This window comes from Trachypithecus francoisi, unplaced genomic scaffold, assembly GCF_009764315.1.
Source record: "Trachypithecus francoisi isolate TF-2019V2 unplaced genomic scaffold, Tfra_2.0 Lachesis_group4, whole genome shotgun sequence".
NCBI lineage: Eukaryota > Metazoa > Chordata > Mammalia > Primates > Cercopithecidae > Trachypithecus > Trachypithecus francoisi.
This window is the reverse complement of record NW_022681469.1, coordinates 133,827,927-133,846,193: the sequence shown is the minus strand read 5'-3', so window position 1 is coordinate 133,846,193 and position 18,267 is coordinate 133,827,927. Positions and strand designations below refer to the sequence as shown.

General features: G+C 41.8%; 1 protein-coding gene across 3 annotated transcripts in view; it reads right to left on the bottom strand.

The window, feature by feature from the left end:
• Window positions 1-1,054: 1,054 nt before the first annotated feature.
• The window catches only part of POU6F2 (POU class 6 homeobox 2), a 507,860-nt gene continuing 490,647 nt past the window's right edge, over window positions 1,055-18,267 (bottom strand). For 2 of the 3 annotated variants that reach the window (XM_033193710.1, XM_033193709.1), the window contains 3 exons: window positions 17,380-17,548; window positions 8,298-8,466; window positions 1,055-4,840 (listed from right to left, as the gene is read on the bottom strand). In XM_033193710.1, the coding sequence (XP_033049601.1) occupies window positions 4,336-4,840; window positions 8,298-8,466; window positions 17,380-17,548 (843 nt within the window). In that variant the 3' untranslated portion in view covers window positions 1,055-4,335. The remainder of the gene's footprint in view (window positions 4,841-8,297; window positions 8,467-17,379; window positions 17,549-18,267) is intronic. The other variant, XM_033193712.1, reaches the window with a different exon arrangement.

The window sequence follows — 18,267 nt, the reverse complement described above, 5'->3', positions numbered from 1 at the left end:
ATGAATTTATGTGCACCACCCCCCAGCACCAGTGCTTAGTTTAGAGAAGGGTGCATGACTCACAGTCCTAGAGTCGATGGTTAGAGAATCCATCTGAGAAGGAAACCAAGCAGCACAGGCTGATGACATCTTTGAAACCACTGAATCCAGCTGTGCTTCAGGTCTACAACGGGACTTCCCATTAAGTCAAACAACACAGTATGTTTATGTGTAGGCAAGTTTGAGTTAGATTCCTATAACTCGCAACCAAAAGAGTCCCAATGAATACAATATGTCATTTGAAAAGTTAAAATAATCATATTAACCAGTCTGTCTTGAACCCCTTCCTTTCCTTAACATTTGGGGTTGTAACATACACTTTTTAAAATGCTGACAACTTAAATGACATATCTGAGTGTGAGACACACTTAGCCTAGAAGCTCATGTCAAACAATTATTTATTTTTTATGGTACAAATTAAAAGTGACAGATCTGAAGCTGTTAAGAAATACACAAAGTGCAGCTTTACTGACCATACAGATATTGCTCTAGATTAAGTACAGTTTTTTTTTTTTTTTTTTAAACATTAAGCAACCTGTGCAGATAAAATCAGCTTTGGTTTCAATGTCAGAGCAAGTAAGGAGCTTTTAAATATTCAGTTTGGCTTCTTGGTCACAAGTCTATCATGTCAACGTCTCATCATGATGATTTTTCCAAAGAAACCCAGTCCTGTTTCCTGCCCTCCCTCCTGCTGCCTGCTCCGGGCACAGAGAAGCAGATCTCTTTGTGGTGGCTCATAAGTGACCCCGGTGACCAGTCTAGATCACAGCACATAGGACAAAAAAAAAATCACTTTCTTAACAACAAATAAACAAATGTGCCTCACATAATTTCAAGTTGAAGACAAGCAAATCACATGACAAAAGGCTCATTACAAAATGTTATCCAAACAGATTTTACAGTCAAACATTGAAATGAAAATCAATTTCCTTTATCTCCATTTCTTTTAAGCTTGGTCATTAACTGGGTACAAGTAGAGTGCTGAGGTAAAACATTGATGAACAGTTTGTATTTCTTTTTTTTTTTTTAAATAGGAACAGTTTAGTATTGCGAGATTGTCAGCAACATTTAGCCATATCTATACAATGTGCATATACCTACAAATATTGAGCTTTGGTCCAGCGTAGAGAAACGAGCAAAGGCAATTTACGATTTCTTTTTGGTTATAGCTTGAGTTCTTTGATACGCCTCTACTTGTTTTGTTTTGTTTTTTCTAGCTCCTTTTGCTTTTTTGTTCTCTCTTTTGTGTTGTGTGTGTATGTGTGTGTGCATCTGTGTGATGACAACATAAAAAAGCCAAAACCTTGCAAATGCAATGAAAAGTTTCAACTGTTCAAAATATTTTCTTGGTTGAAAAAGGAAGAAAATCTATAAACAAGTGTAAAATGTAATATCCACTGTCATTTTTTTCATGAAGTAATGAAGAAAATGCAGATGACAATAATTAAAAATTATGTGAGAAAAATACTGAAGCTTGAAATACAATCACATATGCCCAAAGTGACTTTTATTTTTTGTGGGTGGCAAACCTTAACCTTCAGTTCATGGAAACATAAAAGACACTTAAACGCTATTGGCATATGAAGTTGTTTACAAGTAGACATGAGAAATGTCATCATAAAATCAAGCATTAGAGGTGGTCCCAAAGACTTATGAGTTACACAGTATAATTTATATTCCTAAGAATCTGTTCAGGCACCTTTTTATGCCTTGTAGCAAAAAATTTATCTGTAAAAAATTAATATAAGAAGCATTACAACACCTTATAAATAATTTATAAAACAATACAAAATTATAAAACTATAAAAAAATCACTGCACATGAATGGTGTTACGACTGTGGGATGAATATATTTCTTTTTTTTCCACTCTGGAAGATTACTTTTATTTTATATTTTCCCTGTCCTAGTTAGACCCTCCCAATTATAGATCTCAGAACTGAGCAGGCCTTATGTAACCGCTGCCGGCATATATTTAAATATTTAGCATCCGTCATATGTTATCTTGTGAACTTCTCTTCGCAGGGAGCTTTTCTTGATGGAATTTGGAGCAGGTCCTAGGAGAATCCAAAATCTGTTTTAATCAATAAAGTTTTGGGTTTCTGGGTTGTCCATATTTGTGCAGTTTTTGAGGTGGCGAAAGGGACTCTGTGATGTTGGCATTGAAGATCAAGTTAGCTGTGGTCCAGTTAGCATTGACTGATAAAATGGAAACACCTTTACGAGTGACTTGTTCCGCTTCCAGGATTCCTTTTAGAGTTTCTTTGCTGGTAGTCTCTTGATTGCTGCATGAATCATCGGAGGGGACAATTATACTGTAGCATTTACACAACCAGCAAAGGAGCCAACAGAAGAAACTCAACCCCCCTGGGGGGAGGGAGTGTATTAGGGGAAGGAGATGGCATTTCTACTCAGTTGGGCAACTTGAGATTGGGTTTCTCTTTTTTCTTTCACAACTTACTTCTAGATAATACATTAGCATGATTATAAATTATGCGTGAATATTTACATTTCAACAGCAAGCAAATTGACGGCTCTCTTTTGCCTGCTCCTTTCATGGAACACCGTCTGCCTGTACCTGGGTGAAAACACCAGAGGCAGGTGCCAAGTGCTCACCTGCACAGCCATCCTCACATCCTAACATGCTCTTCTTGCTTATTAGGTTATTGCAGCCCACAGCTCTTCTAAGTTATTTTTTTAAAGGAAATAATCCTCTAGTTCTCATACTGAAGGGTGTTCTGATGTGTTAGATAAGCCCCTTCTATATTTTTTCTTTTGGTGGAAATTTCTTCAAACTTCCTTTCCCCTGAAGAACCTAGCCCCCAATTCCAGTTGTTTAAATTTGCCCGCCACCTTTCTGCTCCATTTATATATCCCGAAGAATAATTATTCCCCCCTGAAAAAAGTCTGCCATCAATATTGGAATGAAAGAAGTAGCAGAAAAGATGAGATTAACAGGATACACGATGGCCTTTAATGATCCAGTTGCTATCACTTTCTTTTTAGCCTGTTTCTTTGTGTGTGTGTTTATGGGTGTGTGCATGCCATGTGTGTATTTGACTGAAATCTTGAGACATTTCTTTGGCTATCAGACTTCTGAGAGAAATTGCTTTGCACAGAAGCATAACATAGATGTAAGTATTGAACCAAATGTGCAGCTTATGTTTATATTACAAAATTAGTTTTGGTCAGCTCTCCATGTACGTGGCCAACAGACTGAGAAAAATCCCAAGCTCTGGTGTGGACAGTGAGCACAATGACAGCTTATGCCAGTGTTGACAGTTCATCGAGCAAAGCCCTAGTTATTTTGGAGTCTCTCCTGCATTTCACTAGGATCTGAGTGGAAAAGACACCGTTCCTCCCCACTTCTGTGGCTTTCCAGCAGACCGGGAGCCACGCGCGAGGGAGATGGAGAAATGGAGGAAAAGAGAGAAATGTGAGCTCCATTTTCTTTTCTCAAACCCACAAGTCATAGTGAGAAAAAAGCAACAAATGCTTTGGCACACGATCCAGGATGCCCTCCCGTCAAAAAGAAAGAAAAAGAAAAAAGACCACCCTCCCCACCCCCCACCCAAGAAAAACCCAATAGTGAGCCTCACAGAATGGCTTCAACAATGGCACCCACCCCGTGGGTGGAGACAATAGATGGGAAAGATGGGAGAAATCAGGTTTCCTATTGTTCTGTTAGTACAAATGTAAAAATTTGTAACACAACTTGACGCGCGGAGAAGCGTAGACGAACGATCGCGTTGCAATGCCATGTTTCTGACTTTGGTTAATAGGTTTCGTAGTGAATCAGCACTTAGTACCTGAAGGGGTGCAGTCCTTCCTCCAGGTGGCAGGCTTGTATTCGCTTTGAACAGATCAAAGTTTTTGTTTCTTCATTGTTGGTTTTTGGTTTAGGTTTTTTTTTTTTCTTTTTCCTTAAAATGTGTTCACATTTTCATAATATACAGAAAAAAGTACGTGGTTATTTGGTTTGCTTTAAGTCCATTAAAAAACTGGGTTTGGGGGAGACGGGTGGGGGAAGGGAATTATCCTACCATATACACCTTCCATGTGGTGTATTCCTTGTTTAAAAATTTTCAAAAAAATTTCTTGTTTCCTATTTGGAAAACCAACAGACATGTAGAAACCATTCTGTCCACTTGGTAGTTTTCTTAGTCTTTTACTTACAAGGGTGATGATGGCTGGGGCTATTTTTAAATTAAATTAAAAGTCATTGTTATTGTTGTGGAGTCCCAAGCGTGGAGTTTAGTTTCTGTGAATTTTGCTTCTGATTATGGGTGGGCATCTCTTTAGGAGTTTTCTTCCAGAGAGTCTGTTAAGGGCTCCAAAGGGACTGCCGTGGCTGGCTCGTGCTGTTTTAAGCGTTTAATTGTGTTCTTCAGTGCTTGCCTCTTATTGCAGAACCAAACTCTAACTACCTCTCGGTCATAGTTCAGCTTCTCAGCAATTTCGGTCATTTCCTGCCCAGAGGGGTGTGTGTTCTTCTCAAAGTGGGCATTGAGGATCTCAAGGGCCTGGGGTGTGAAGGAGGTGCGCCGCTTGCGCTTTTTGGATGGTTCACTCCCGATAAACTCGGTCAGGTTCTGCACACCTGCTCGATGGCGGGCCTCAGCCTCAGCCATCCACCGCTCAAGCACCGGCTTGATCTTCTGGGCACTTTTAGGGGTGATGTCCAGCTTTTCAAACCTGGCAGGATACAAAAGGCCAGGGTTCAGTTTGGCTGTCAGACTGCTAGCTATAGTGTTCTCTTGGGCTTCCTGTGGTAGGAAAAAGTGGCTTCTCAGGATGGTGTGTCTGGGGGGGAAAATTGAGAAAGAACAGTCTTACACTGAGTCCTCTGCCAGGGTGGGCCTCCTGCCTGCCTGCCTGACTGCCTGGCAGGGCGAATTCACTGCAGGTTAATAGCCAGCTGCAAGGTAGCCAGCCCTGCCCAAGCCAGCGCCCACCCTCCCAGCGTGCTCCATGCCAGACCATGCAAACCACACAGGCGCACAGACAGGGGTGAGGAGAAGCAGAGACAGCAGGATGCATGAGCTATCATAACAGGCACGCAAACAACTACAGGCCTTTTCCCTATAAACTCTGAGATCTAAGCTTTTATTTCAACAGTACCAGCTCCATTTCTCCAGTCCTCAGACTCCTGAAGGCAAAAATTAACACTAGGAAGTGACATCAAAGATGACAGTTGTCACATTCTTTCATTTAAAATGATTCTCTACATGTTTTACATTTGGTTTTCTTTAAATTTCCTCCACTGACTTGGTTATAAAAATGTTATTGCTATTATCATAGTCACTGATGGCCACTGGGACTTTTTTATGGCTCTCTTTTTATCTCTCTTTTGTGTCTCATTTTGACTTCTCTCTCTTTTTCTCTCTCTGGGAACAAACAATTTTCACCATATGTAAGTTAACAACATGCCCCTTTTCCAGGTAAAACATAACCCATTGCTACTTTCCTGTTCTGGCTCAAACAGCTGGACACATTGTAATTACTATAAAACATCCCACCTCTGGGTGTGCTAAGGCCACCTCCTGCCTTCCAAACACCATCCGGCGTAATGGTGTACTTTTGCATCAGGGCACCAAGCTGTGTTTAATGTGTGATATCTGCAAACTGTACTTGGATGATATCATTTTCTGTAAATGAGGTCTTCTATGTATCAACTGCCATCAGCAATTCTTTGCTACATTGACTTTAAAAAATATGAAGTGTCTTGGACAAAATTATATAGAGTGTTTTAAGAAGTCGCCCTGGTACCAAACTCACACTTATTCTCAATGAGGTACAAAAAAAGTAGGAATTCTTTAATTCATTTGTTTGTTTATTCTAAATCCAAATTCACAACTCTCTATTATGACAGCTTTGGATACACAGAATTCTCCTCTCCCTTTTACAGTGTCCCATGCTGTTGAAAAACTTCTGACTACAGAGTGCATCTTATTACAATGGTCTGTTCTCATAGAGCTAAACTGAGCCTGTGTTACTCAGAATATGTTTTGTAAGGATGCTTGCAAAAGTGCAGAAAAGGATAGGCTTTCTTTATGTGCCACAATCTTATTTTTGGCGGCATATTTTAGATCTCTTATAATATGATAAGCAGCACAAACAGAATCAAATTTTAATGCAATTTCCATAGCATTCCCTTCCACATAGAACTCAAGGGTTATTTGTTTATTTTTGAAAAACCCAGCTTCCAGTACTGGTCAAGGAGGGAAAGAGTACATTTGCTTTCAATACAGAGTGAACTGATCATTTAATGTTATTTAATGAACTTGTCCTTTACGGCAAGCTCCTCAAAAGCTCTCATTGTTGTGCTAATTTGCCACATACCACATTTTGCCATCGTTTGCCATAAAATCCCCAAAGCTTAAATATTTGATTGCGTGACAACAGGCTTTACAGTGTCAAGGCACCAGGGGACAGAGGTTGTGATAGGGCTGATCAGTGTATTGGTAATGCTTTTTTCTCTGTGCCTCTGATAAGGAGGGATTTAAAGCAGCTCCTAGGAGTCACCGCAGCTAATGAGGGACAAGCGATGCCTGAGTGTGCAGGCTCCAAAGCAGGTTCCTCAGCACCCTTTGAATTCACTTAAACTGTTCCAATATAAGATCTCGGTCTTTCTTTCTTTTCTTGGTAGATAGCTCCTAAAACGATCTCACTGAAGTACTGGAAGCTAGAGAAAGGCCCAAAAGTCAAGGCATCAGACACGTTGTGTTATACTAGGAATTCCCAAAGTCTCCACATTTCAGCCACAGCTTTTTTGACCTCTCTCTGGGGTAGACTTTAGAAATCAACATACTTGATTGGGAATGCCCAAGAAGTGCTAAGTGCATGAGTTAAACATTAGCTAGCACTTATATCAATAAAAGGAAATCACGTTTTAGGACTAAAAATAAGCTAAACAGGAATTTAGCACCAATAGAAAATTGGCAACAACTAAAAAACCTGTGGCTGCTTTTATCCCAAGGCTGTCAAGATGAAACAAAATTAATGTTTCCCAACAGGGAGCAATGGTATTCATATCATGGATGCTGCTTGTTAGTGTTGATGCTTCTGTACATGTTGTTTGGAATAACATATACAAGCCTTGAAACAAATTTCCCAGCAGTAGTATCCTTGTATAGACTGAATAAAGGTTATTTTCTACAGGGAGGTATCTTATAAGAAAAAACAGTAGGGGAGGCCATAGAAGTGAGAGGATCCTATGGTGCTTTTTGTATTTAACAACAATCAATGGGTTTTATGGAAAATCATTGAGCAAAATGTGAGCTGCAAGCTACTACCCCATACTGATGTTATTTATAACCTTAGTCTTAAACTGCAGGAAAAGTACACTTCCGTCCTTTGGGGAATACATTAAAAGTATAAAGAGCAGATAAAAAGACAGCATTTCATGGATCACCAAGAACAAAATCCACTTAAATGAGTTTAGAGTTGGTTTCTTGGCTTTTCCTGATGGAGGAGGACTCATAAGGTATTGCCCAAGAGGAAAAAGCTCTTACCGAAGTGCCTTTGTTACCTCATGCATAAACATGGGATTAGTGCAACACACACATGCATGCACGGGGCCTGCTTCTGACCACTTAACCCGGATCAACTTGAACACAACCAAGGCCGGATTCTGTTATTCATTTACTTAATTTGGGGGAAATGAGCAAGGTTAGGCCAGATTCTCACTACCCTTTTCTGAGCCATTTAAAGCAGCCGCTTCTTCTTTTATTTTATTTTTATTTCTTATAAACATGCTTTTAAAGCTCTTTCTGGGAAGGCAAGTTAAAACCTTCAAGGTCACGAGATAGTTAATTTTCTTTTTTTAAATGTGTGTTTTCTTGGAAAATCCTGATAGCCATCTCTGGGCAGACATAGCGAAGGCGTTAACACAAATTAGGAATGGCAGCTTTACAACCTTTGCTCGGATACCTATGTACGGACAAAGTTGGTGGCTCTCAGCTGCATAGGAGCGTGGGCCCAGGAGGAAGGCCCCTGACCCCGGGGTAGTGTATTTCCAATGAGACCGCCTTGGAAGTTCTTGGTGAGTTGACAGGAGTGATAAAGCCAGGACCCCCAAATTTGCTTCAGCAGCATCGTTTGCATCAAGATCACCAATCCCAACATACAGCTGCCCCCAAACTTTGTTCCCACTCTCTGCCCCTCCAGCTTTGCCCACCCGACGAAGAAAAGCTGAACCGCGAGGACAAATGAGGCCCAGGCCGGCCAGAAGAGGTGACAGCATGCAGGCGCGGGTTACCTGCAGATGGCTGACTGGCTGTACGCGGGCCCCTCTGTAGCACTGAGAGCCTGTCCCACCTGAGTCTGGGTCAGGCCAAGGGACAGGCGCCGGATTTTAAAAGCTTTGGCAAATTCTCGGATCTCCTCCAGATTAACCCCATCCACCTCACCCGCTGCCGTTTGAGGATCTGTGGAGATGTTTTTAAAAATAGGATCAATACGTCAACACGCAGCCGAGCAATATCCGTTTATTACGGTTTATAAGAAAGTGGCTCTCTTTAGCAGCAGAGCAGTGAGGAAACCAACCTCAGAGAAGGTTCTCTTTGTCTCCCAGGTGAGACACCCAAGACTCCATCCTCAATTTATTACACCTCCACAAATCATCCTTCGAGATGTTTCTGTCCCAGACAAAGCCACAGCTTGTTCACACTGCCACTTCCCCAATGCCCCAGCATGTTCCTTAGGGCTTAACAAATAGCAACCAGCACTGGGAGGCACTTGCTATGGGGATGCGACTCCATTTTGCCCATAAATATGTTCAAATATTGTGCAAAAATATGAAAAGGGAAAGGTTTCCATTTGAAATGTTTTAATTAGCATATTTAATGCTAAAAATTGCTCTTGAAGAAAAGAGTATTTTGTATTTTTCCTTCACCTGATCGCCAAAGCAGCCAGGCTAACAGCTAGGCTAACAGATGATAATATTGCCTAATTTCTTACGTTCACATTAGTCCCTCAGAAGAGCATGCTTATGAAACTGGGAGAATAATATTGTCTTTTTCCCCCCATAGCAGTTTACTGACACAGACGCCTTTGTCCCCTGAAAGGGCACGTAATAAAAAATGCCTACCACAGGAAAGCTCCTTTGGTGCTGGATAACGCGGTCAATTTAGGACTTATCAAGGGAAATGACACAACAGCTAGAGAATGAAACTTTCCCCCCCTGGCTACTGATCCCTGGATAAATGAAAGCATACACCAAGCTGGAGACAGCATGGGTTGGGGATGGTGGAAGATTTCAAAGTGCTACTCAATCCTGCCTGTAGTGAAGTCATTCTCCCTGTAAGCTGACTCTATTGTTCTTCACCTCATTCTTCCGACTTATGTGAAAAGTTTTTCTCTCCCTTTTTCTGCACAATAACCTATCAATTTCAGTAAATCTGAGTACTTGTCCAAGGACTGTGGCAGACTATATTACTCTTCTGGGCTGAGAACTATGGAAACGCTAGTTATCGTGACACAAAACAAAAAATACCCCACAAAACCAGAACATTTTCATGCCAAACGCCCATTTTCAAGGACTTTTAAATAAAGATGTTAATATCTGTGGGGAGCTTGGAGCTTCATGTACAGATTTTCTTATTACTGGGGAGGGATCTTCTCCAGCCTAAGGAAAATGGACTCTGGCAACAGAATCAGCAAAACAGGTATAGTTTGTCTTTTAATCGTCACATTAAAACAACAACAACAAAAGTCCTGTAGAATGTCATTACTCATAATTTTGTTGTAGAAAGATTGAAAAGTGGTACAACTCCTGCAATCGGTCTAAGCATTTTTGAAAAGTAACTTCTGGGAGTCTGAGTGGGGGGAGGGGCAATATCAGAAACCGTTCAGCCTCTATGGAGTTTACCGTCTATAGGGGACTGGCACACAATGCTAATGCGTAAGAAACAATTAGAGAAAAATACCAGGCAGAGGATAATCGAGAACTAATGGTGTGACATCCACACCGGGTGTGCAGACACAGGAGAGAGGAGAGGAGGGAGGATTCATCTAGGTCTTCCCCAGTGGGCAGCTTTCAGACAATGGAGGAGTCACATAGTCTGGTCAGCGGTGACAGCGTGCACACAGGCAGCAAGGCAGGGAGGAGCAAGGCACCGTGAGGACCTGTAAGGTTTGTAGGGTGAAGCAGCAGTTCGTGCTAGAAGTGAATATTTCAGTGTAGCACAATGAGAATCTATGAATATGGGCGGGGCAGGGGTGGGCAGTGACTATAAAACTGGTTTGCCTGTTAAGATGAATAGAAATCCTGTTTTTTCTCCCAAAACTACTCCCAGAAGGCAGGCAATCCTCAGCTAATGAGATTGGTTTGGGTCGTCCCTAGTGGAGGCTGCGCTCTGGATCCCAAACCCCAGGAGCACATCAGTCTGGAGCTGCTTCCGGGCTCGCTAAGGATTGCGGAAGCTCACTTCGGCAGTCACCGTCTCGAGCCCGTTTTTCCTTTCCCTGTGAAAAAATTCCCTAGAGCAAAAGTTGCACATGAGCAGCGTGCAAATAAAATCCAGCTTTCCTAGTGTTTACATTAAAAAAATTACTTGCTAACATGTAAACATTTATTTCTAAAGGAAAATCTTCATTTTCCAAATTCTTCTGAAATGTTAGAAGATTTGACTGCCCCGGATGTACATTTGCACTTGGTAATGTCCAGTGGGCTACAGCTGATTCTGGCTGCTCCTTCAGCTCCTCCTCGTGTTCACACCACCCAGCCTCCAACCTGCTCCTTGCTCAGCCCGTTTTGTGACCCTGCGTTTAAAGCATGCATTCCGGATGAGGCTGATATTGGTTCTGAGGGGGAGGCAGAAAAAGCCTTAGTACAATGGCGTGGTCCCCCAAAGGGCCATAGTACATCAATAGAGCAGATGTGCAATATATCTGTGGTATTAAAATGTTATGGACGGGTGGGGTGGGGAGGAAGGAGGGCAATTAAGATTAACAAACAAACAAACAAAACAAAACACCTAAAAATGCTCCTTGCAGGGGGAGTGGGGTGATAATAAAATAATAGCTGAGAGCTGGGCGCAGTGGCTCACGCCCCTAATCCCAGCACTTTGGGAGGCCGAGGTGGGCAGATCATGAGTTCAGGAGATCAAGACCATCCTGGCTAACACAGTGAAACCTCGTCTCTACTAAAAAATACAAAAAATTAGCCTGGCATGGTGGCGGGCGCCTGTAGTCCCTGCTATTCGGGAGGCTGAGGCAGGAGAATGGCGTGAACTGGGGAGGCAGAGCTTGCAGTGAGCCGAGATCGTGTCACTGCATTCCAACCTGGGAGACAGCGAGACTCTGTCTCAAAAAAAAAAAAAAAAAAAAAAAGCTGAGAAACCCTGGTTTACAGAAGAGAGTACAGAATGGTACAGTGAGAGAGGGATCTGGCCTCTCTGAGAGAGGGAAGAAGGGTTTGGCAGTCTTGCAAGGGTGTGAGCATGGAGGTTTGAAACTGAAAAAATGGAAAGCTGGAGACATTCCATGTAACAATATCACTTTTAGGACTGTGATTTTCTTAATTTGGCAGGTATAAGAGTCACCGGTTTGGGTCCAGGGATGTGCATTTTTAACAAGTAACATAAGCGATTCTGATGCAGGGGATTTGCTGACAACTACAGAAAGAAATCTTTCTTTGTGGCCCTGGCTCGACCAAGTCTGGGTGTGGTGCCCTCTGTGTGCCATTGTCTCTACTGATCCTTTACCATTATTCAGCTTCACTACATAGAAAACTTGCTCTCTTACCTGTATAGGACTGATGGGCCAGACAGGTCTGTTGAGCGGGGGCTCCGGAGCAGCCATCCCACCCTGGCCCTTTCCTTACCCCACTTTCACTACATATGGCAAGTGGTCAAGATCTGGGAATCAGTGGGCTGGGAAAGTAAAATTTTTGCCTTTATTAGCCTCATCTCTAGCTCAGCTAAATTCAGTTGAATTAACCAGTATGCGAGGCGCAGGTCTTTAATCTGGAAGGGTTTCCATGGTCTACTCCAGTCCCAGGGCCTGTGTTGCAACCAGACAGTGGCGCAGGATTGGGCAGGTTTATGACTTGGGCTGACATTTTATGTAAATGTGTCCTCTCATCTTTCTTCCCTTCCCCTGCTGTCTCTATTGTTTATATGTCCTTACTAGTTCCTTGAGACTATCAACTGAATCTGTGTGTGTGATCGTGCAGGCTGCTTTTTGTGAGATCACTGACAATAACCAGAGTTGAAAAGGAAGCTATGGACTTTTAGCCTGTGTGCATTGATGGTGTTGTGTGGATTATCAAACTTTCACTTTAAAGCTCAGAGGGATGGGAGCCTGGGCTACTGAGCCCAGTATCTTCCATGAGGCCCCCAAGAAAGAGTTATTCCACCAGGAAGTTGAATTCCTTCTTCTTCCTCTGACAGTTTCCACTCTTGTATTTTCTCCTGGTTCTACTTAGATCCGTGATAAAATAGAAATTCTTATGAAATTTAAACAGGGTGATGGTCTATTGGACAAAGTAGCATCTCTCTGCAAAATTTGTTGATTGCTGGAGGTGAACACTCAGACTTCTTTATATTAGTGTTCTTATCCATAAAACTCAGATGGCAAAATGTTATTGTTATCGTTTTGCTCCATGGGTTCTGAGACTACAAAAATCTTCCCATTCAAAAAAGGAGTCCACTTCTAGATAAATATTAGCTTTACCCTGATTACTACATGTGGGACTTGTCTTCACGTTTTGGAATAATTCATTAGATGGTGTCTGTAAGATGTTTTGAATTCATCAAAAGACTAATGCTCCTTTTTTAATCCCAAAGTTTCTGTCTTAAACTCTTGAGGTTATTTCACTGTGAGAATAGTTTCCCTTCCTTAAGGAATATATACTTTTTGGCTTGAAAAGGGGAAATAAGAGGTTACTGTGATAAACAGAGTCCTCCCTGGAATGCTACCTCAGCTCAGAATTTCACATTCTGTCCTGGGATAGGTCAATCTGGCTTTCTGTCATCTATTCTCCTGGCTCTGGGGAGGTTGGGTTCATTTTAAGGATGAATCTCAAGGCCACCTTGATGGGAACTTCAGGTAAAATCCTCAGATCTCTCACAAGGTGGATCCAGCACTTTTAACCAGCTCTAGGGAAACTCAATCTGGGGCTTCTTTGGAGGGCAGAGGAAGTGGCATCTTTTATAGAAGTTTGCTCCAGATTACATGAGCCTGATATATTAAAGACAAGGCCAGAAAATAATAGCAATGATGGCCAGGGTCCACCCTGAGTCTGACCCTTTGATCAACTTATAGAGGAATTAACTGGCCTGGGGACTTAGGCTAATATGGCATTGAAAATTGGCAGTGACTCATAAATATAATGATGATGTTTCCAAAATCAAGCCTGGGATGCATGAACTGAAAGTAAAAAAGATTTTTATGCAAACTGCATGAAAACAAACCTGCTTTGTAGAATCTGGTTGCATGGTCACTGGGCCCATACTGAATTGAGTGCTCCAGATGCATCAGTCAGGACAGAGTTTTGCTTTATTTTTTGTTATTATTATTTTTTAATTTAGCTCCTTCCCACTCTTCGCCCGGGCGTCAGTGTAAGGTGCTGTTAAATGGGTTGAATAGTCACCATGCATCAACATCATCTTTCCATGATTCCTGATTTGTAGGATTGTTATGAGAATAATATGTATCTTTAAAGAAGCTTCTAAAGGTATGAATTAATTAATTAACTATCTTATGTAAATAGCTGTCTGCTTTTTAGTGCTAGTCTCACAGCGAATAATGGGCATATTTACCACATATTTCTGAGAAATAGGAAGCCATTTGGGAGTTTGCAATGTAATTTGGGAGAACTGTCCTTTTGCAATATGGTGACCTCTTTGGGATGTAGAAAATGGCATGGATTGTGAATCAGGGTGTTTCACTGTGCTATATGCTATCGGCATGCAACTTTAAGTTCACTTTATAGTTTTGTTTTTTTCTGGAACTAACTATAAGTCATTTGCTGTCTAAGGATCAAGCTTAGGTGTTGAGAAAATGTATACTGGAAAAAAATCCAGCAAGCAATCAAAACCCTAAATCTACCTATTTCTAAACAGTGCACTGTAAATCTTAAACCTGATTGGGACATTTGTCAAGTCACTTGTTTGACTCTTCTTCTGACTTTCTAAAAACCCTGCTTCTAAAAACTGTATCCACCTCTGATGATTATGGAGACTGAGCAAGGTTTAAGACAAGGCAAGGTGCTAGAAATAAGTACTGTGCAGATTTTCCAATAAATATGCATGTTTGGTAGTTCTGAGCCCAGACGTGCTGTCCTTTGCATATGAACATCTTGTATCATTACTAAGGTATTAACTCAACATTCTCTTGCTTGCAGTGGGCAAAGCTTTTGTATGATCCACCTATTCTAGTTCATCTGGCATATGGCAGGTTAGCCAATGACAGTCTTTTGACAATGACATGGAGGACTCATTGGTCATGGTTTTGACCAAAGTTTTGGTGATATTATGATGTAATAAGATATATATATATCTGACACGGAGTTCCTAAATCCTTTGGAATGCCCTAGATGATAGGAGCATCTTTTGTTCTAATGAGGTGATTCTTAGGGGCTCCTGGATAGCTTCATGATAATGGCAGGTCATCAGAAAGACAAAGCCATGATTAGAAGCATGAAGCTTTTAGCCTCACGTCGACTCTTTAGGGAGAGAAGAGGGGCTGGAGACTGAGTTAATAATCAATCATGTCTACATGATGCAGCTGCCACAAAAATCACTAAGGTATGGAATTCGCAGAGCTTCCAAGTTGGTGAAAACATCCACGTTCTGAGAGAGTGGTGCACTCCAGCTCTACAGGCGCAGAAATTCCTGCATTTGGAATCCTTCCAGACCTCACCCTGTGTACCTCTTCATCTAGCTGTTCATATGTATTCTTTATCATATCCGTTATAGTAAACCAGTAGATGTATTTCTCTGTGTCCTATGAGCCATCATAGCAAATTATGGAACCAGAGGGTTATGATCCATGTACTATTCATTCTGTAGTTGGGTTTTGAGACAGAAGGGAATTAACTAAACAACACGCTCACAATTTGTGGCAACTCTAAGTCCAGCAGTGGGTTAGGGCATAATGTGACCCTAGTGGTACTGTTAGACTCTCTTGGCCTGCAGAGACAACTGTGGAGCTAGCTTGGTGTCATTCAGGCTCTGCACAAGGGTTTGAAGTTTCCGGCTTCAATTGCATGTGGTAAAAGAGTCTCTCTTTCCCAAGTCTATATATTTTATACCAAGGATATGTAATATGGTTCACTCATCATAAACCTAGAACTTGTATGTCCCACTGGCTACTGTGCAGTGGAAGTTCCATCTGGCCCATTAAAGTATCTCTGTTACTGATTTCTGAAAAAGACTAATCCTTCACTGCCCAGCTGTGACAAGGGACTAGAGAGAACCTAGTTCCATCCATCTGACTGTCTGCTGTCTGCCCATCCACTCATTCATCTTTCTGTCCATCTTACACATATTAACTATTTACCTTGTGTGAAACATTTTATTAGTAGGAGGTTGTTTGTACTTCTTTTCCATAACTTATATCTTCTCTGTAAAAAGCTAAACTTTGGTTCCTTTTCTTTCAGGGTCAAAGCTTAACAACCTATCCTAAATTTATGACCTTGCTGCCATTTAGAAATGGAGTATTTTGCAAAAACTTATACAGAATATTGAATTGTAACAAAGTTGGACTCTTTTCCCTAGGATTTTTTTTTTAATTAGGGGAAATCTGACTATAATTAAATTCGCTTTATCCTTAACTTTATGCAAGTCAGACTAGAGTTTCTGGAGAGGGTTGTATATCTAAACAACCTAAAATACAGTTGATGGAAAATGCGTATGTATCCTGAAACTCTGGTGTTGACCCATCTTTAAGATCAACAGCATCCAGGTTAGTCTGGTGAAGTACCTGGACATATTTTCTTTTTTTGAGATGGAGTTTTGCTCTTGTTGTCCAGGCCGGAGTGCAATGGCGCGATCTCGGCTCACTGCAACCTCCGCCTCCCGGATTCAAGCGATTCTCTTGTCTCAGTGTCCCGAGTAGCTGGGATTGCAGGTGCATGCCACCATGCCCGACTAATTTTTGTATTTTTAGTAGAAACCCAGTTTCATCATATTGGTCAGGCCGGTCTTGAACTCCTAACCTCACATGATCTGCCCGCCTTGGCCTCCCAAAGTGCTGGGGTTACAGGCATGAGCCACTGTGCCTGGCCTACCCAGGCATTTTCACATCTTTCCATAATGCCTCATTCTGTTTTCTTCCCCACCCACAAGCATCTTTCTTGCCTGAATTATCAGTATAATTGAATATAGACATACATGTATGTAATTCTTTTTCTTTTTTGAGGAGAATTACTTGTCGGGGAGGTCATGGCAACCCTCCATTTTGCTTTAAGATTTGCCCCATGATATGTAAGATCCTCCTGTTCCTGTTATAACAGGTCATTCATGACACTTGACCAAACACAGATCCTCACATGTCCTCATTTTATGGCACAGATGCCTGTGCAGGCATCCATAGCTGCTGGATTTTTGGTCCCTGGTGAATTGCAATCTGTGCACATGTTCCACAGTTTTATGGATAAGTAAAAACTACATTAATGGTGACTAACATTAAATCAGACCATTATCCCGTCCATCTTAACATGCTGTTATTTGCATGTGATAAATGTACTACCTATCCCTAGGGCCAAATACCATTCTAATAACTATATATATACATATACAGGCTATTTAGGGAGGCAGACTTGCAGGCTTATCCTATTTCATGAATGGTTGTTCAGAGATTTCTCATCTGATTCTGGCCCATGCAGCTTCCCCCACATGCCACTTGAGGTGGCTTATTGTACGCACACACCCACCCGCCCACAGGCATGCTCTCTTTTATTTCCTCTGACACCTACACATAGAACGGCAGGGGACTTCAAACACACAGAAAAGCAGCTTGACCTGCCAACTGAGTGCCTGTTGTTGGTTATTTCAGTTGTGAGCTATGTGGCTCATGCCCTGAAAGCTGATCAGTTGCTACCTTCTGAAGTGGCAGGACTGACTCAGCACATCAGCAGCCACTTAAGATGGAACCCGGTCCTTGATAGCCACTAATCCAGGGAGTGTGCTTTGGGGGCCTGCTTCCCTAAGGAACCATCTGGTCCTGGGGACGGACTTCATCTCAGTATTGACCTAGCAGTGCCAGGAAATTCCTCTGCAGCGTTGAGAGAAAGAGAGAGCAAGAGAGAGTGAGAGAGAGACAAGAAGGAAGACATTGCAAATAGGCAACAAGAAGGCCACCGTGATTTAAACCGAGCCAGAAAGGATACTTACTGCTGACTAACTGGCCCACGCTCAAAGCTGAAGAAGAGGAGGATGAGGAGGAAGAAGAGGAAGCCTGCCGGACGGGGCTTTGAGACATGGATGCTTGGCTGTGAGCCAGGTGCAGAAGGTTGCCTTGGGAGGCTGCTTGACCCACTGACGTCTGGGAGGGTTGGTGGAGCTACATGAGGGGATGTAAAAAAAAATACACAAATGAATGAAAAATTAGGGGGAAAATGCCTGGGAACAGAAGTTTCATCTAGGGGTGAATCATTTTATTTCCAAGAATATATACTTCTCAGGAAGAGTGCACACACTACACAGCAGGCAGGCATTTTTTCTTCTTTTTTTTTTTTTTGTAGAGTACATATTGCCACTTGCTTGACAGGCATTTTATTAGTAATTCTAAATATATTATTAATTCCCTACTTGGCTTGTTAGAGCACCCAATTTTCTACATTTCTCAACCCTGGCATGTGGGTGGGCCTTTCTGTCTATTCATACAATTACAGCACACTTGACAGGCTTCTCAAATAAATATAGATAAAATATAACACCATCAACTCAGATTGGGAAAGTAAAACTTAAAGGTGTGGCTGTGCCCCACCATTTTATCCTATGTAACTGGTATTTTTAGAAAACTTCCAATGTAGGCTGAGTGTGTGTGGGAACTTCCTCCTCTTACAGACTCGAGAGTCTGGATGGGTTTCTGTGTTGATAAAATGCTCTCTGATATCCTAAGGAAAATTCAGAGAGAAGATGGGGAGTCAGGACAAAAATTTCCAGTAGGATTTGTAGCTCTCAGTTGTTACTTTCTTACTCTGTGCCAGCCACTGTATTAAGACATTGACTAATTTTCCTATCAGCCTGTGGTGTGGGTACTATTTCCATCCCTCTCTC